This window comes from Schistocerca piceifrons, chromosome 2 (assembly GCF_021461385.2).
Source record: "Schistocerca piceifrons isolate TAMUIC-IGC-003096 chromosome 2, iqSchPice1.1, whole genome shotgun sequence".
Classification (NCBI taxonomy): domain Eukaryota; kingdom Metazoa; phylum Arthropoda; class Insecta; order Orthoptera; family Acrididae; genus Schistocerca; species Schistocerca piceifrons.
The window spans coordinates 609,235,002-609,256,010 of record NC_060139.1 but is presented as its reverse complement, the minus strand read 5'-3'; the positions used below and the strand labels follow the sequence as shown (position 1 = coordinate 609,256,010).

Below are 21,009 nucleotides of genomic sequence, written 5' to 3'. Positions count from 1 at the left end.
GTGTAGAAGTATATATGGGAGGCAAACTTAATGATGACCATTATCACAGTATTTAAGGAGAGAGATAAATGAGACTTACATAAAGTGAAGACTGTAAAAAGGAAAAAGTGGTATAATTATGAATATCTGTAAATTAATTTCAATTAAGGCAATACAGTGATTTGTGCAGTGAAATGCAGGCTTTGAAGCAGAATTTCAAATATGAGTGAAGCTAAGTGTGTGCCGTGCACTGATGGAGCAGCAACTGGCACCAAAAGATGGACTATACCAAAGTAAATTACATTTACATGGCAAACTTACCAGACTGATGCCCTGGCTGTATATACCACATCTTCACACCATCTTTGGTTTCCACCAAGCTACACAAACTGAAGTACTGAGAACACTATGCGTTCTAATGATCAGTCCAAAAGAATGCAACTTGTAGGAGAATGGTATTAGAGACAGTACAGCTGCAGTGCTGAATGTACAATGTTGATTGACATGAATTAATGAAAATTTATGAAGTCGCTCCTTAAGAAATACCAAAAGAGATTTTTAAATAGGAAATTCTCTCCTATGAAGTGTAAAGAAAAAAACATATTAGGATTTTTAACTTCCTATTAGCTAAGGAAAATTGGGACAGTGTTTACATGCAAACAACTGTTGATAATATGTTCTTAAGCTTCCATAACACCTTCCTTTATTACTTTAATACAGCATTTCCTTTTGAAACAAAAACTTCAAGCAATCAAAATAGAAAGTCGTGGGTAACAAAAGGAATCAAAATTTCTAGTGAGAGAAACAGATTTCTCCAATATTGCTCCAAAAAATACATAGTCACTGAAGAATTTTCTGACTATTGTAAAGCCTACAAAAAAACTTATCTTAGAGTGATTAGGCAGGCAAAACTTTTATGGAATGACAATTTCATAAGAAACTCTTCAAACAAAATGAAAGCTATGTGGAAAGTTATTAAAAAAGAAACTTGTAGTTCAACACCTAAAAAGGAAAACATTTCTCTAACACTTAATGACTCTAAGGTCACAGATCCATACACAGTTGTAAACAAGTTCAATGAATATTTCACCTCACTAGCAGAAGATCTCATTCAGGCAAACTGCAAGGTACCGTTCTTCAATTCCACCAATACGTCAAACAGCACTAATGCTACAATGTTTGTTTATGAAACAAACCCTGATGAAATTATGAACATAATAAAATTGTTACACAATAAAATCTCTAGTGGCTATGATGAAGTACCTGACCTCATATTAAAGGTGTGTGCTCCCCATATAGTAAAGCCATTATCAACCATCTACAACCAATCATTAAAAACTGGCATTTTTCCAGATGCTCTCAAAATAGCTAAAGTCTCACCATTACCAAAGAAAGGTTCCCCTGATTTAGTATCCAATTATAGACCATTATCCATATTAAGCATCTTTTCAAAAATCCTGGAAAAACTTTTTTATGACAGGCTTATAAATTTCATAAAAAACCACGCACCAATCAGCATTCAACAACATGGTTTTAGTAAATCTTTATCCACCCAGACAGCAATTTTTGAACTGTTGGACTACATACTGAAATCAATTGACCAACATAATATAGCTGCAGGTATCTTCTTAGATCTCTCTAAAGCCTTTGACGTACTAGATCATAAAATACTGCTTGCTAAATTGGAAAGAAGAGGAGTAAGAGGTGTGGCTCACAATTGGCTATGGTCTTACCTACAAAACCGCAGACAGAAGGTATCACTTCAATACGATATTAATGTACAGAATAAAATAAATAACACAGTTTTGCTCTCGGAGGAAAGAACAATAAGATATGGTGTTCCCCAGGGTTCTGTTCTAGGGCCATTACTTTTCCTCATTTACATAGATGATCTTGTTGAACGTATGAGCCCACAAAAAACTATCCTGTTTGCTGATGATACAAGCATAGTGTTGACTGGATCTAGCCCTGAATCCCTTCAGACAATATCTGATAACTCTATGGAAAAACTTTCTAAGTGGTTTAACAAAAATGCCCTAATTGTTAATAGTGGGAAAACTCTATGTATCAACTTCCATCTAATCCCCACATCCAGTCAAAAAACTATCCAAGTAAAGTTAAATAACGATGAAATTGAAAATGTAAATGCAACAAAATTTTTGGGTCTATGGGTCCAACAAAATTTAAAATGGGACACACATATAAACAACTTATCAAAGAAACTCTCATCATTGTGCTATGGACTAAGAATACTAAAATCTACTACAAGTAAATCCACACTAATTCAAGCATACCATGCGCAGTTCCACTCATTGCTCCGCTATGGAATCATCTTTTGGGGAAATTCAACTCACAGCACAAATATATTTAAACTACAAACAAGAGCACTGAGGATAATCTGTGGCCTCAAAAAGCTGGAATCCTGTAAATGTCAATTTATAAAACTTAATGTTCTAAGCATCCCATCCCTATTCATTCAAGAGACAATTCTATTCACCAGGGAATACCTCTCAAGAACAGACAAATTAATCCGAAACAATGATATACACGCTCATTATACCAGAGGGCAATCTAATATCCATCAAATTTTTTCAAGGACATCATCACACCAAAAATATATAACTCATCTGGGTGTCGTATTACACAATAAAATTCCAGAACAAATAAAAACTGCTCCAGATCCAATATTTAAAAATAAACTAAAGGCATTTCTGACAAAGCACTGTTTCTATTCAGTACAAGAATTCCTGGAAATGAAAAATTATAAAGTTCCTTTGTAAAATACTGTGATTAGAGTAAAACATTCTGTAGGCAAAATAATAACCTAATTTCTACTATACACAACTATGTTTCAGTTTCACTTCCCAAAATTTTTCAACTCGCTTTTGAATGTACAAGTACACATTCTATTAGTATTAAAACTTAATTGTCTGTGAAATCTCAATGTTAATTTCATGTTTAATGTAGTTTTTAAATGACATTGTCCTTCTGTTGTGTCTCCAGTTGACATTTTCACTATTCTGTAATCTCAGTGATTATTTGTGTAAATTTAAAGTAGCACCACATTGCCTACATGTTTCTTAGTTCCCCATGTAAATTGTTTGTATTCTCTGCATGTGAAGTTACTATATTCATCAATGAACAATTTTCTGTACATTTTTTTAAATGGCAGTCCATTGCCTATTTTTTTTCTCCAAACTACATATTTGTTAAGAAAAATGACTTGTCCTATATCATGTGTACTTTGTACAATATGTGATCCACAGGATAAATAAATAAATAAACAATAATCTTTGTGTAGTCTCAAGTATTTGATAACTGTTGTTTGTAAATTTCATGTTTCTGTACAATTTGAGTTTCAGACAAGTGACAATAATAAAGAAAAGGTATGAAGCATTTCCTTTCACCCCCATACCTATCTTTGGTCCAGTAATAAAGCAGTTATATCCCCAGATCATGATCATGATACAGTGGTATTCAAGGACAAAAGAAGGTCAGAATTGTACCTTACAAATGTAAAAACTTAGCTTGAAACCTCTGTCAATGTTTCATGGCTTTGTGATTGTACATGCAAATATTTATAATTTCATGTATTCAATGAGATATTTAACTGCTGTCAGCTGCCGTCAACAAGAACTGAGGTTTTTGCTTCCAGCAGAGAGTGGGAGCATATTCGATGTAACATATGTAGGACTACAGGAAAATTAGATGATAATTTTTAATGACAAATGCATATCTGCTGAATCTCTTGATTGAGGTGGGAGACTCCTGATTTTCCACTCCTTCTCCTGCTTCCTGATTTTTCCATTATGTCTCCTAATTTTTACTAATTATCATGTAACCTAAGATTTTGTTTGAAAATTGACCATTTTAGTCTTTTTTGCCAACCATCGCAATTTGTTTGTTCAATACACAATTTTAATCAATATACATTTCGAAGGTTATAGAAACCAGAAAGTCCCACATGACCTGTATGTCGATAAGTATTTGTTCTCTTTCAGTGTTTCCATTTGTGTTTTTATAGCCATTACATAGCTTTGTAACATCTAAGGGAAAGACTCAAATCAATTGTCTTAGGTTTACACAAAAGTGAGCCACAGATTTTTGATCATTCATATCTCCTGATTTTTAAAACTGAGTCTCTTGAGTTTTGGTTTTTTGAAGGTTGGCAGATATGCAGATGGTACAAACTGATGAAAACAAATTTTCATTCACACTCTGTAATTACACCACATAAAAGCGTGCAGGAAAGTTAAGATATAATATTGCTGAAGAGGTCAAGGGAATCTTAATTAAAATGAACATTTTCGATCATTTATTTTGTTATATCTGATTTATGTTCTCACATAAACTGCATGTTAAGTAGTGTTTGTCTGAATAATTCATGACAAAACTGGTAAATTTTATTGAAATATACATCAAGAAAGTTTTGAAATATTGTATCTCTGAGTTATTTAAAAACCACTATGCAAATATTAATCAGTGATGGAAGAGAAGAAAGCACATATAAAAAGTCTGATTGCCTTCAATTAGAGTTGCACAGTGCAGAAAATTAGAAGAATAACAAAATCTGTTACCCTCAGGAAAAGGAAAAACTTGAAAAAGGTAATCTTTATTGGATGCTAGTTACAATTCCAGCTGCACAATGGGACAAAATACAGAAAGGAGTGTCAAATCTAACTTAAAAGACCATTTTAAAAATAGTTTATTTTATTTTTATATAATATTAATCTTCTCTGTGAGGAAAGCCATTTCTTTCTCTCTGCACATAACAGTATAAATATTTCAACAGACTGGATGAGAGTGGAGGGCCACTTTGGTGAGCATGTGGCCATTGACATGATATGATCCACCTTTGTCGCTCATCTCACTGAGAGTGGACTTCATGTGCCAACCACTGATTCGCACATGAAGTTGCTGCACCATGCTCAGAAGGACAGGGTCTTACTCCTTCTTGAGGAATGAAGATTTTTCTGACGTTCTAAAGAGTCCGGCATTCACCTGCTGAATGAGCACATGTCGGACAGTCATACCCATTTTTGGGAGTTGTTTGAAGTGGATTGTTTGAGGATGGGGATGTGTGTGGCAGTCCATAAGATGTAGATTCTGAATATCATATCCTGTTATTAATGTAATGTAACTGAATAGATAAAAAAAAAAATCTATTCACAAAGTGGTGGCAGGAGAATGCACGTATAAAGATATTGAAATCTACGAGCTTTTGGAGCTAGTGGCTCCTTCTTCTGGCAAAAAGGTTGAATGGGAAGAGAGACGGATAAAGGAGAATAACTGGTGAGGTGTAGGAAAAGTTGCCCAGAACTGCGGATCAGGGGAGACTTAGTGAACAGAATGAGAAGGGAAAACTACTTGTTGGGAATTGCACCAGGTGAGGTAGAGTATTGCATGTGGTATAGGTGGAGGGGGGGGGGGGTAGACATATCAGAAAATGAAAGATATAGAAAAATAAAGGGAGTGAAGAAAGGAATAGTTACTGAGAAATATGGTGAGACCAAAGGAAATAACATAAATTAAGACTAGGCAAGTGGCAAGAACCAAGGACATGTTATAACACCAGTTCCCATCTGCAGAGTCCTGAGAAACTGATGTTTTGAGGAAGAATACAGATGGCATCTCAGAAATCCGCAGGTGGAAACTGCCGTTACAACATGTCCTTGGTTCTCACCTCCCACCTGGCCGTAATTTATGTTAATTTCTTCAGTGTCAGTGTTTCTTCTCAGTAACTACTCCATTCTTCATTCCCTTTTAGTTTTCTATGTCTTTTATTTTCTGACCTGTCTGTTTTTGTCTGCTCACCATGTACCACATACAATGTACTTGACTTACTACTCTTATTACCTTGTGCAAAATGTTTGGACAGTAATCTCTGTCTTGCGCATTATCGTATCCTCCACCTATAAGCTCTCAGATCTTCAAATCATGTCTGGTGCAGTTCCCAATGATCAGTCTTTCCTTCTCATTCCACTTGATAAGTTTCTCCTGACCTAACATTTTGGGCGACTTTTCTGAACTCTTCTGTCTTCAAGCCTCAGTTCTGTCAACCCCCATTCTCCTGAACAGGATGTGACTCTGATGCAGTGACCTATCTTCAGACTTGTCATTTATTTCTATTTCATTTCATTGATGGCTTCACTGAAGCAAGTTTCTGGACTGAGACTATGATACATTCCTTTGGGACTCTGATATAGGCACACAGGGTGCAGGACTTAGTGGTGAACTCTCTGATTTATTGTGACTTTGTCAGCCTTCTGCCACAGTAACTGTACAGTGTTTAGTTTCATGAAGATTTAGTTTGGTTAAGGCCTGGTTACAAACCAACTATCAGAGAATAATGTGTTACGGTAACTTTGAACCAATAAACTGTGCATTCATTGTGTACCTCGGCCTTATTCTTTTGGGTGGCTTTGGCAGTCTCATTAATTGGTGACAAGGTGCCCTCCCTCCTCCCTCCCCACCCCATTCTATGCTGATGGATATTAAGAGGCAGAATCCTTACTGGACATCATGTGCTTGCAAACAGTGCTTTCCCCTCTGCATGGGGTTCGCTGACTGTAATGGTGAACATCAACAATGTCCCCATAAAGTTGCAATTTGGTGTGGGACTTCTATGACCATCATTGATTGGAACTCATACCACTAGATGGGCTGCCCTCCTCTTGAATCTTTTGACACCTAGTTATCCAGCTACAACAATGACATTAAGATTTCTGAGTATTTTTTGGCCCAGGTTCAACATCACTCAACTGCCTTGATGGCCAAGGTCTTGCTTGTAGATGCTCCAGGTGTTATCAACCTCTTATGTATGGACCTCTTCCAGGTACTGGGCCTTGCTGTCCATGAGTCCACCCACACAGTCAACTCATTGGGTGTTAATGCCCACCTGAAATCTCTTTGTTCCAAATTTACTTCTGTCTTCTCCCACCCCACCTCAGGGGTCAACGATTTCATGGCACATGTGGCTCTGATGCCATTCACAATGCTAAAATTCCATAAGGCCTGGAATGTTACTTTTACACTACAAAACAAGCTTCAAATGGAGCTCCAGCTGCTCCAGGATGAGGATGTCCTCTCCCTCACATCCAATAGCTAATGGGTCTCCCCCAGTCATCATTGAGAAACCTGATAGGAAGCTGTGCATTTATGGTGATTTCAAGTCCAGTGTCCAGTCAGTCAGAGATGCCTACACCATTCCCTGGGCAGCAGAAATCCTTGCTACCTCTTTTGTGGCAGGTTGTTTGCTAAGACTCATCTTTGGGATGCTCACCTCCAGCTTCCGGTCAATGAGGAATTGCACTATTGTTTGGTGATGAACACCCCTTTTCATCTTTCTCAATACAACAGGCTATGCTTTGGCATTGCCATTGCTCCGGCAATTCTCCAATGATACCTGGAGCACCTCATCCACCAGGTCCCAGGCATGGATAATTATTTAGATGACATTCTTGTTGCCAGCAAAGGTGCTCAGGACTTGACCAACAATTTACTTAAGCTCTTCATGGCCCTACAACAGTAAAACCTCAAGCATAATAAAATTAAAAGCTGTTTATCGATTTCCAGGTTGAATACTTGGTTTATGTTTTTTGTACTTCTGGCATTATGGGGTCAGTGTAGTTATTTCCCATGTCATTGATGGGACTGAGTGTCTTGTTGCCTTTGTGTCCAAGACCTTGTTGGCAGATTTACACATTTATAGTCAAATTGAAAAGAGGCTCTTACCATCATCTTTGGTACAAAAAAATTCCATGGTTATATCTATGGTCGCCATTTCGCTCTCTTTACTGGTTACAAGCCTTTGCTATCTCTTTTTAAGGAGTTGGCAAACAATCTGACTAGGTGCACAATGTGCAGCAGTGGCCCTCTTTTTGCTTGGCAGTTATGAAATCTATTTGTGTTCTACCTCTCATCAAGTGAATGCAGACCTTCTTTCATGTCTATTCCTCTGAGACAGATCCTGATGTCTTCTTTCTCCTGGACAACACTGCTGAAAAAGCAGTGACCAACCTGCTGCTGAATGACAGATTTGTCACATGACATACTGCTGAAGATCCAGTGCTCAGCAACATTCTCTATCTGGTGCAGTATGGGTTGCTGCATGACCATTGGCATTTACGACACTCATAGGTCCAATTGTACTGGCATTGATGCCATGATCTCCTCCACATTTAATAGGGTATTCTTGATTCAGGGGGAAGACAACTGCACCAGCGTCATCACTCAGCTGATGTACAGCAGCATACCTCATCTGTAGTGCACACTGGACACTGGGTTGTGCGACACACCATACACCTGGGGTGCCTGCATGTATCTTGGAGGGGTGTGGACATAGCAATCACCTGCATGATCAAGGCCTGCTGTAACTGGCAGGGCAAGCAGTTTTTTCCCATGTCTGGATGCTTTGGCCCCTTGGTCTTATCTCTATGTGCACATTCCAGGACCTTTCCTGGGGCACTCGTGGCTCATCCCCATTGGAATTTTTGCCATTGAGGGGCTCCCTGAAACTATTATTACTGGCAATGGCTCCCAATTTTCTTTGGTAGAATTTACCACCTGCTGTGAAACCAGTGGCATCACACCTTGCCTCCAGTGGCTTAGCAGACCATTTTGTTCATATGTTTGAAGCACAGCTCTGCATACTCCACTGGCATTAGCACTTAGACAAAGCTCTTACCCTCTCCCACTATCATAGAGAGTCATCTGTGGTCAAGTCTGGCAGAGAAACTCCATGGCTAACAGCTCTCTATTCTTCACCCTAACAGGGCCCCTGTCCTATGGCCAGTTTGGTCTCTTGTTTCCAAAAAAGGCCAGCAACATTGGCTCCCAGCAGTCATTTCCCAACTTCTGGGGTGAGCCATGGGTGAGGTGAAGCTTTCTGATGGCATACCCTGCTGTAAACACATTAACCAAATGCAGCCTCACTGTGGTCCTCATTCAAAACCATAAATTTACCTCCCTCTTTTGTTTCAGAGGTGGAGGTTGTCAACTCACTCCCTGTCTTGGATGCCACTGGTACTGACTAGTCCCAACTGGCAATAATTTATGCAAAGGGGTCTGCCAAGGAACCACCAGCTCTAACACTGTTGGAGGTGGGCTTCACCTGCCTGGCTGCCCCTGCAGCCAATGAGCACCTGACAGCACCAGAGGGGGTGTCAAGCAAGACCACCATATGTTCTTCCAGGTAGGGGTGGGCAGAGGGGGGAATTTGGTATGCTGTTACGTGGGCCTGCACCTACTCTGCCAACACACATTACAGCCAGGCAACACAGGTGGCTATCTTCCTTACAAGTCACACATATATCACCCACGTCCCTTGTGACCACCAGATAGCAACCCAAGTGCTGTCAAATGTCATTGCCTTCACGGTCCCTTCCCATATGTGAGCCACATGACCGCAAATAGAACCAACTGTATACTAGCACCTGGGTTGTATTTAGGCCAGCACGTGGGCCTTGGAAAGCCAGTTCACTTCAAGTGGGCTCCTGGACCAGGTACAGAACGCATTTGTATTTCACCAATCTCGAGCCCACTGGGGAAACATCATCATGGACATACTTTGAAGAAGATGTAGTTCTGGTGTGGTGACCAATCTTCAGACTTGTAACTCCCTTCTATTTCATTTTGTTGACAGGTTCATTGAACATAGCTTAGAGACCGAGACAGTGATATGCCCCTTCAGGACTCTGATACTGGCACAATGGGTGCCAAGACTCTTAGTAGTGAACTCTTCAGTTTATTGTGACTTTATTTACCTTCTGCCACAACTGTACAGTGTTCATTCTCGATAAGATTTGTTTTGGTTACTGACTGGTCACAAACTGCCCTCAACAGCTCAGTATTTGTTTGCTGGATATGGGTTTGGTGGCCCTGGAGTTTCTGAGCTGAGGACGGGTAAGTACCACCAGTCCTCTGTCGCTGTAAGCTCTGGGCATACTTCAGTGACCACCAAGCGGTGCAGCAGGGGAACATAGTGTGTCACAGGGACCAGGGATCTTAGCTTAACTTCTTGGATCACAAGGATGGTAAAAACCTCTATAAAAAGCCCTCAATCTTAAGGTGTGCTGTTGAGATGCATGGCTGTTGAAGAGGAATGGTCACTAGTGGGCAGCCTGCTGCATCCATGCAACCAGGGCTCTGTCTGGGTGGACTTCCTTCCCTAACTGCATGGGAATTCCATGATGCCTAGATCTAATGTTTCTACTCCAGTGCTTTAGGTGGTTCATTGGGCAGTATTAACACCTAAACTCCTAAGAGACCTCATGTGGCTACTCTACCTGGGTCATCACTGAATATCAGGGACAGCATCAACAGTAACAGACCTCATCCTTTTGTAGATAATGTCTTTGTTGTGATGAAATTTGTAAATGGTTCTTTTGAACAGTTGTTGCCCTTCTATATCCATAAGGCTCTGGAGGGACTTGCAGAGCAATTCAATCCTATCAAGAGGCTGCAAAAAGCTACTCTCCTGCTCGACATCATGAAGGCTCGCAAGTAAACAAGCTGTTGAATGCCAAGCTATCTGGAGAATATCCTGTCAACTGTGAGCAACACACCTGGTTAAATGGTCTTAAAGGAGTGGTAACATGCTGGAAAATTATGGATAAGGCTACAACTGAACTGCAACAGGGATGGGAAAGTGCATAGGCGACTTAAGTCCAGAATGTTGTGAAAGGGGTTGGTGGTCAGCTTCAGAAGTTAGTATCCTTTATTCTGACATCCAGTCTGCCAAAATTGCCTGAGTATATTGCAGCAAGCTTTCTCTGCCTTAGGGTTAGACCTTTTGTCCAAAATCCAGTATGCTGCTTGTCAACATTTTGGTCACACCACTATGGGTTGTAACAGTCAAGATGCATGTGAAGGATGTGGTGCTGCAGCCCACAAATTGGATTTTCAATGTGCTGCCCTACCCATGTGTGTTAACTGTTCCCAGGCTCATCCACTTCGGTGCTGGAACTGTCCTGTCTTCACTGAACAAAAGAAGATTCAGGACATAAAAGTCATCCAACATGTCTCATACTCCGATTCAAAGAAGGAATTTAAGTAGAGCCATTCAGCCACCAGAGTTTTGTGAAGTGTTGGCATTGAAGCATCCCATCCAGGAGATCAGTGTTAGCACTCAGGCTATGATGGTTGGGCAGGAGACATCTACCTGCACCTGTAAATCCAGCTGACTGCCTGCACTGGTCCCGCAGCTCAGCCTTCCTGTCACTGAAACATTAATAGTGTGTGAACATAATGTCAGCCAATATAGCAAACCCTCACAGCAGACATTGGAAGAGATCCAGCAGAATATTTCTATTACATTGACCTTTCCACAGCACCCAAAACCCAAGCTGTGGATGAAGACCTACAAGCCACAGTGATCCACTATGAAGCTACCGGACCATGTGACCCTGGTCCTGTCCAATGGATCTGACAGTGGCCATACCATTGTTGGTATAAACATTGACATTTGCTTGATGGAATCCATGAGCCCTCAAGTGAACCTGCACCCTACCCCTCAGCTGCAGACTCCCCACCATTGTGGAATGGCAGGGGAAAACCTCACCATTTAGGTGGCTTCCATACTTCAGTGGAGATTGCAGGGTTTAGGGTGCATGTGGAGTATGTACATCTGCTGACTCAAGCTCAATCACTATGTAGATGTCTTTAGGGGACTCATTCTGACACCTCTTTGCCATGTGGCTATGTTCTCCACAAAAAGGAAACCTTGGTAGAGAAAGAGTTAAAGAAGGAGTGACTATCTTTGTCAACACCACCTACCACTACTTGCCTCTCTCCCTCACAACCAGTCTACAAGCAGTTGCAGTGTCTGTGCATGTGCTCTACCCGCCTCCACATGATGTTCACAATGACATGGCTCTCCTTGACCTTTACACTTGGTTCCCCCACCCCTTCATCCACTGTGGTGATTTTAATGTTTAAAATATGCTTTGGGGCTGTGCAGCTACCTGCCCCAGAGTAGAGCAGCTGAGAGGATTCTCTTGTCTTCATGTGGATAGCTGCTAAATATGGGGCTGGGCATGCTCTTCCGCATTGCAACAAGGTCATTCTGTGCTATCAATCTTTTGCTCTGCTCTGCAGCCCTTGCCCACACTGCTTGCTGAGAAAAGGTCAATGACTTGGACAGCAGTGATGGCTTCCTGATCTGGATTCACCTACCAGATGAAGTGGTGACCAACAGACAACCATTGGGATGGATACTCAATCAAGCATAGTGGACACTTTACAGCCACCTTGCAGAATTTGAACACCATGACAGCATCCAGGAATGGATGGATCATACTACATAAATGAAACACCTTGATGCTGAAGCATTCATTCTGCAGTTTTCAGGACAACTAAAAAAGCCGCCTGCCCCTTGGTGGAGGTAGGACTATTGTTCTGCAATCAGGAGCAAGTGGGCAGCTCTGCATAGGTTCAAGTGCTGGCCATCTGCTGAGAACCTTGATGCCTTTTAGGTGGCAAGAGCTAAAAGTCACCAGATTATTCAAGAGAGCCAGAAAAAATTGTGTCAACAGTTTCCAAACACAGTTAACCATTCCATGAAGTGTGCCATTGTATGGATTTCTGGGAGAGGGAGGTGTCAAGTGGCTGATGTAAAGGGAATGGCCCCCTCCAAGCCAGCCCTCTAGACATTGCTCACACTACAGTGGCATATTTTTCCACTATTACTGCCACCGCCAGTTAGGCTCCAGCTTTCCAGCATGACAAAATGGCTGCTGAGAGAGGCAGTTGAGATTTCCAGTCCACCACTGATGAAAAGTACAACTGTCCATTTTTGATGTGGAAGCTGGATTCTGTGTTGTCTGTGGCTTGTGTGTGACATGTCCCCTGGTTACAGTATGTTACAGCACATCACAGGGAAAAACAAATAAATGCTCCTCATCCTTTTTAATGTTGTTTGGATGTCAAATCAATTTCCTAACATGTGGCGAGAGGCAATTTTAATTCATATTTTAAAAGCCAGGAAAGATCACACATGCCTGAGTAGTTATCATAGTGTTGCCCTTACAGCTGTGTGGGGAAGACCTTACAGTGGGGAAGACCTTGAAGTGGATGGTCAACTGCTGCCTTGTCTGGACCTTAGAATCTAGACAGCTCCTTAGTTGCTTTCAGTGTGGGTTCAGGAGATATCATTCTGCCTTTGATAGCCTGGCCTTTCTGGAGATGGCTATACAACAAGCTTTACTGCAACAGCATCACCTTCTGACTGTATTTTTTTACACTGAGAAGACCCCCAATACTATCTGAAGGCATCTTGTTCTCGGGCGGCTCCAAGAATGGGGATTTTGTGGATGTCTTCCCATTTCTATTCAGCTCTTCCTCTTGCCACACTATTTTCAGTACTGAATCAGTGATGCTCTCTCTGACTGCTTTGAGCAGGAGAACGATGTTCCTCAGGTAATGTTTTAACCCTTTGTTGCCTGACGGTACTTAAAAGTACCAGTAAGTTTTGACTCTCATTATTTTCTCATGGTGCAGTTTTGTGATCTGAGAGCCTGTCGGTACATAACAGTAACTCTGCTCTACTGTTTCATAGATGTTATTGTGCAATACATAAACCTCTCTGGTGGTCAGAGCTTGAAATTGTTTTTCGCGCGCTGCTGTGAAAACAGAAGATTGTATGTGCTTGTATCCACGGTGTTGCCTGAATTTGTGTGCAGTTTATTGAAACTTCCGTTGAGTTTTCCATTGTACATACCTTCCTTCTTTGTTTTTTTATAATGGTTTGAAGCATTACGTTACAACTGAATGAGATAAAGTGGAAAATATAAGGCGGACTTATTAGTACCGTCAGGTTGTGCGAACACTTTATTGTAGCAACAATGCGTTACCTCTCACTAGTTGTTCTGTCCACTTTTTCTCACACAGAAATCCATAAATACATTTGCCTGTGGAACAACTAGAACAAACAGGAAAGGTTTGTCAGGGAATTTACCTAAAGAAAAATGTCTAAACCGTGGGGAATCAAATCACAGAGAGTCATCTTAAGACCTAACAGTATTTCAGTGGAGGGAAAATAAAGTAGTGTATTTTGTTTCAAACTTCCATGGCACTGAACAGAGCATAGTGACAAGAAAACAGGAAGATGGAACTAGTATGACTATACCATGACCAGTTATTGTATGTGATTACAATAAACACATGGGTAGTGTGGATCATGCAGTCAGATTACATTCAACTTATGGTCTTGACAGGCAATCAAAGAAATGGTGGAACCGTCTCTTCTGGGGAGCAATAGAAATTGCTTTTGTCAATGCTCACATCATTTTCAGTGATCTACATGGGGCACTGCCACTGCTGGAATTCAGGAGTGCTGTGGCACTAGGGCTAATGAATGAACAGCAAGTGCCAAATCTCAAAAAGAGAAACTCTGGTAAAGATGAAATATCTCCCCCAAAGAGAAGGAAGGATAACTTTTCTGTTCCAAAGAATGTACGTCTTGGCAACCGAGAAAACCATTTTGTAGTGTTCAGTTGTAAAAGAGGACGATGCGAAATGTGGGCGAAAAATAAAATTCAGTCGAGACCACATTCACAATGTAGTACATGTAAAGTGTATTTGTGCTACAATGAGAGAAAGAACTGTTTCCTACAATTTCATGAGGTATCACTAACACTAAATATGTGATCTCTATATACTGTCAAAAATGTATAGCTAAGTTACTATGTATTGTGAAGTTTCTCTAGAATAAATGTATGCGAACTTTGAAAGAAAATTCAGAAATATCATATTTCTGTTAATTAATTTTCTGATGTAAAAATATTTAATATTTATATGGAATAAAGTACAAGTTATAAAAATTGGCGCATTTTCCTGTGCATATTGTGATTCTGTCCATGGAGTCTGACAGTACTTCTGAGTACAAGGAAAGAAAAAAGTTGTGAAAAATAAAATAAAATTTTACAAAAAAATCCTACTGTCATTTGAGGCCACAATAGCATAAATTCAGCAAAGAAAATGATAAAAAGTAAATTTTTTCTTATGTCAGGAAACAAAGGGTTTGTGTGACTGTCTTTACCATAGCTATTAATAGTATTATGTCAGTAGTTAAATGTTCTGTCCATGGTTCCTTGTTTGTAGATGACTTCTTTATCTTTTTTTTCTCTTCAGACCTCGCAACAACAACAACAACAAGTCAGGTGCAACAAACTCTTCTGTGTTTGGATGACTGAGTGGAGAAGAGGAAGGGGTTTCAAGTTTTCAACTGATAAGTCTGTGTGCATTATTTTTGACCATTCCCATACTATTTTAAACTTTCCTGAGTTGAGGGTGAGGGACACTGTTCTTAATTTTAAAAAGATAGTAAGGTTTCTAGGTATCTCATTTGACTCCAAACTTACATGGTTGCACACCTTAAGGACCTGAAAAGATGGTTCCTCAAAGCACTGAGTATTTGAAAATGTCTTAGCCACAATCCATGATTCATGGAGAGGGGAGGGGGGGGGGGGGGGGAGACAGACAGGACTTGCTGCTCCACTTTTACACAGCCTTCATGCAATTTCATCTTGATTATGGGTGCACAGTGTATGAGTCTCCAAGATGCTCCCTCTGATTTAAAGATGTTGGTTATGGTGCACCACGAAGGGATTTGTTGGCCACTGAGGCATTCCAAACAAGCAACATACCACACCTCTGTGCTGAGGCACCTGAGCCATCGCTTCGCATCAGATGACTGCTGTTCATGGTGCACCAAGTGAATAAACTGCAACCCATGCCCTACATGCCTGCATACCGTATCATTGCTTGGTCTCCAATGGAAAGGCTTTTTTGTAATTAGCAACTAGTGATAAGGCCTTATGAGATTCGCATGAAGGATTGCCTTTTAGAGATGGATGTAGCTGGTTTTAACGTTTTACGTTGGGGATGGAGCAGATTTCCACCTTGGCTCCTCCAGAGGATGAGACTTCTTTTAGACTTGAGGAATTTTAAGAAAGATTGCACCCCATATCTTACATTTCCGTCTATGTTTTTTTTTACCATTTTTTTACAGTTTTATTGTGGTGTCCACTGATGGCTCCAGACAAGTGGACTTTCTTGGCTGTTCCATGGTGTTCCTCAACCATGTCTTCCCCGTGGCTATACCATTATTTTAGCAGAGCTCCATTGATCTGAAAGGCCTGGAGCAGATGTGGTGTGTTCAGAGCATACAGGTACAGTGTCTCATCTGCTCCAATTCCCTTACTGCACTACAGTTGCTGCAGAGCTTGTACCCAGCTGAGAAGTTAGTGCAGCTGATATATGACCAACTGTACTTCCTCCAACGTTGGGGGAAGCAGGTATCACTCTGCTGGGTGCCAGGGCATGTGGGGATCCAGGAAAATGAACAAGCCAATTGGGCTGCTAAGGAGGCTTTCAGTGGCCATGATGTGACACTTTGCACTATCCCCCTGCAGGCTGTCATTTCTGTGTTACATCAGAGGTCCACACAGTTGTGGAAGGAATGGTTAGCAGTGATGAACAATAAGCTGCAGTTGGTGAAGTCAAGTAGTCACCTGTAGTGTGTCTCCTGCCAGTCACTCTCACTGTGTTGTTTTAACTCCTTTTATCACTCTCTCCTGTTTTAGGCTAAGATTTAATCTTGACATGAGACCTTCTTTTTGTGCTTCAATGTGGGTGTGCATAAGGTTTATTGGAATTTTGTTACTTTTCATTTCCTTTGCAGTTTAGTGTATTTTGCTGCCACTCATCTCTTACTGTTTCTGTCTGGGTGCTCAAGACTTGTTATTATGTGCCCAAAACACCTTATCCATCCATCCATCATCAATTCAAACTAACTACCTAGACTATTGTGTTATTTTGAATCAATAAACTTTAAATTCATTGTGTACCTGGGCCTTATTCTTTTGGCTGCCTTCAGCAGACACATTAAAGACATTCAGAGGACTTAAAAGAAGAAAGTTGGGGGAGGGGGAACTGAAGTTCTGTGTCCATCTGGATGTCAGTTTCCTAAGACACAATTCTCAAAAAAAACTTCATAAAGCAGATTTAAAGATTGGAGCATTTCCAAGCTCTGTAAGTACTAAACAGTTCAACTGGTTAACATAATTGGCAGTAATTGAGTGTGTAGTGTGGAACTTTTGTAACCATAACGTTGCTGGTTGGAATCTCACAAGTAGTCTTACTTTTAATAAAATTCCATTTATATTAATAAATGCAAATGTTAATTAACATATATTGAATTAAAGTTTTTCTTAAAAATACTTCTATTTATTTTTCATTTATTGTTGTATGAAAAAAATTCAAATTCGAGGCAGGCATAAGTATATATAACAAGGAACTGTAAACGAGAAAAAATAAACAGGTCCTTAGAAGAACTGGTCACCAGTAGACTAGTTCCCAAAGATGAACAAGTTTGCCCACCTCTAATGACCATGAACCAACTGTCAACCCAATTGAATGGAGACAACCAAACTGTGGCCAAAAGCAACCTAGTAGTGGAATACACTGCTAGGCTTGATTTAAATGGTTGCTTCAAAACACACACACCATCTGGATCCTTCTCTCCATCACCAGCTTTTCTGAATTATATAGATGAGGATTCTCCTTGCAACACATCCTTAGACCCCACAATCCCTGTGGCCTCAATCTCCGCTAATACCTGCTAAATATCCACCTCTCCCTCTGCCTGCCCCATGACCTTACGTGCACCCCCCCCCCCCCCCCCCCCCCGCCCCCCCAGCACTCTCAGCTTCCTCTCTGCAGTATCTTCTCTTGCTCTGTTCTATCCCTCCCCCCTTCCAATCTGTTTCTTATCATTGCGTGCTGCCTATAAGTGGGGGTAGAATGAGCTTACCACCACCCCATTCCTATAGTGTGTGCCTGGCACCTCTCCCTCTCAGTTGTCAGCAATCTCCCCAACCACTCCCCACTCCTTTTTCCCGTCATTCATGCCCCCTTTCTCCTTCCCTTCTCTCTCTCTCTCTCTCTCTCTCTCTCTGTGTGTGTGTGTGTGTGTGTGTGTGTGTGTGTGTGTGTGTGTGTGTGTGGAAGGGGAAAGGGGGGGGGGGGGGGGTTGACATGCCTGTGCATGCACAGGCGTACACTAAATGTATGGTACAATAAATCTGTAATTTTTATTTACAAACAATAAAATTTATTTTTATTTTTTACTTTGCATATTTCAGAGCTACTTTCTGATACATATAGAATGAAATATGGTGTCAAATTCCATAAGAAATATTAATTCATCATTTGCAGTACATTGGTGCTGTGTGCAGCTGCATTCATGAGTTATGGCAAGCAGATCAATTACACCATAGGTAAGTATATTGTTTGAGTGATTAGTACAATATATTTCATAGTGTAGGTAGAGGCCAGCACCAACAATGAAGGTGACATAATTATAGAAACACAATTTTACAGAAACATTGGTTTACAGCTTCTGCTTATGAATGAATTACCACAGCTGTAAAAACATCTACTGTGGTTCTTTTTCTTTTGGATTAAAGTGTTTTTTAAGTGTCTGCCAGCACTTATAATATGAAGCATCTAATTTTTGACATGTCTCTTCTCCCCATTTTGTTACTGCCAGACTAAGTGAGCTCTCAAACATGAAGGCCTGCAAAAGATTTGAAGAAATATTTATTAATAAGCATAAATGAAAGTTTTGCATGAAAGGACACATAAAACAGGAACAATCCTGGATGAACAAGGCAGTGCTCATTCATTAAAGATAATGTATGATTTCATTCATTTCATTTGTGCACTTTTAAAAATGTTAAGTTATATTAGGACTGACTGCTATAGAAACAGTGGAAGAATCAAATGCAACTGATAGACAAAATATAAAAAATCCAAACAAGCACTTCTTACTGATTATGTGTGGGTTTTAAGTATGTTGTGGAACTGGGAACAGCATAGTGAATTCACCAAATTGTAGCAAACTGTATCAATTAAGGGAATGAAAAGGTTGTATTGTATACTTGAAGATATTGGTCTGTCTTATTTTTGCCACAGATATGATGAAAATGTACACATTTAAATCCTCTGTGTCATTGGTTACCATTACATAAGCCAAGATCTTCATGTAATACACAAGGAAGAGTCAAGTGATAAGAGGTACACCAGTCTTACATGTTGCGATGGTGGTCTGCATCTCATAACAAAATTTGCAACATTTTCTTGACAAACATCATGCACATCAAGCTCCAGATTATTTGGCTTAATGTGGGTCTGATATTGTATGAACAACCAAAAAATATGGATAATCCAATATATGTATGTTTTTACCAGAAACTGCCATTTACAAAACAGGTTACTTGTCAAATTTGAAAGCCCAGTTCCTTATGATTTACTCATTGGAAATAATGGGTTGGAAATAATCAGCCTTTAGCATCTAGGGAGAGGGCTAAACAAACATAAAAACAGGAAATTGGTTGCAGACATATTGCAAGAGTAGAGTCTTTGCATTTACTTGATGAAATGGGTAAAATGAAGAAGTAAAGTCTGTGTATAATCTGAAGCAGTACCATACATCATCAGCTTAATTCTATTCATTCAGCACTGTCTCATGATAGCAGACACTGCAGTCACTGAAGATGAAAACAGCAAAGACTTTATCATGTAACACATGCTGCACTTTTACCAAATGTTTCAGTGGCTGTACAATTGTTTATTATTCTCACCTATCACATGACTATTATAATGAAGGTATTTGTTTTTGCTGAATGCTGTGGATCATATGTGATGATCTGGGTTGATTATAGTTTTTTTGTCTGCATTCTTGTACCATCAGGTGAGCCCCACCCAAAGTGTCCATTCCACGGTTTTGATCATGCCTTACAGATGAGACTTTATTGTCAAGCATAGCAAACTTAAACTGTCTGCATTACATTCTGCTAATGTCTCTTGACTACACTTTGCAAATCTATCATTGGAGGTCACATTCAACTTAATTGGTTAATCATTAAAATTGCTTATTTTACTATGCTTTAATACTATTTCCACTTGGGATATTCTTTGTCTTGTGTAATCAGTCTCTGAGTTAACTGTCTGAGCAAATATTTATCTGAGTAAATTTTGAAAGTCTAGACTTAAAACTTTGATCACTGTTCTAAGAACTTATTCTATTTTAATTTGATGTGAATTATGTTTGCACACTCTCTTCTCAAATAAAGGCACTTTGATTCAGACTATTTTAAAAATCTACTGGATGTACCAAAGAGGTACATTACAAATTGTTTCAGTCAGTGGGTGAGTACCATTTGAGCATATTTTTCTAATAAATGTGTGTTCAAAAATGCTTTGTTTGTGTGCTGGTATCTCCACTTTAATTCACTTACAGGAGATGCTCAAATGACCATCACCATCTCTGGTACTTTTGTGTACTGGCTGGTGAGGTCTTGCTTAATCCTGGAAAAGATTCCCATCATATCACAGATGACCCCAGCTGCTCCCTGTATTTATGCCTCAAGATCTCGTGATGACTCCATGGGTGTCTTGTACACCATGGTTTTCATGTGGCTCCAGAAATGAAAATCCAATGGTTTCAGGTCCAATGAGCAAGGGGCCAAGTATTCAGTACGACATCATAAAGTGAGACACAAAAATGTATCAAAATTAGTGGTGGTCATGTTGAGCACCCTCTGTAAGTGAATTAAACTGGTATTAATTGACAGTAATATACAATTTATCTTTTACTCCTTGCCCAGCTTGTGTGGTCCATACTGCCTACATCCTCCTCCACATTTCAGAGATGCTAGCACACAAACAAAGTATTTTCAAACATCAGTTTACTAGCACAACATGCTCGCATGGTACCTGTCTACCAACAACTGTGTCTTGTAACATAGGGTTTGATCCATCCTGTATAAGTTGTCATTGTGATTGTGTAGATTCACTTTCTCAATAAACAGATTATTTATGTTTTATTTGGACTTAGTCTTTGCATTAACAAAACAATTCTATTTTAAAGCAAGATAATTAATGCACATAAATTTCCCAAAGAAAATTTACAATTTAAGATGTGTTAAAATACATTAAAACATTTTGGAATACTGGAATAGGACATAC

General features: G+C 39.9%; 1 protein-coding gene across 1 annotated transcript in view; it reads right to left on the bottom strand.

Annotated features, from left to right (window-relative positions):
- Positions 1 to 18,068: 18,068 nt before the first annotated feature.
- The window catches only part of LOC124776481 (homogentisate 1,2-dioxygenase), a 97,257-nt gene continuing 94,316 nt past the window's right edge, over positions 18,069 to 21,009 (bottom strand). Inside the window, exon 10 of the mRNA XM_047251495.1 lies at positions 18,069 to 18,556. Coding sequence (XP_047107451.1) covers positions 18,416 to 18,556 — 141 coding nt within the window. The 3' untranslated portion in view covers positions 18,069 to 18,415. The remainder of the gene's footprint in view (positions 18,557 to 21,009) is intronic.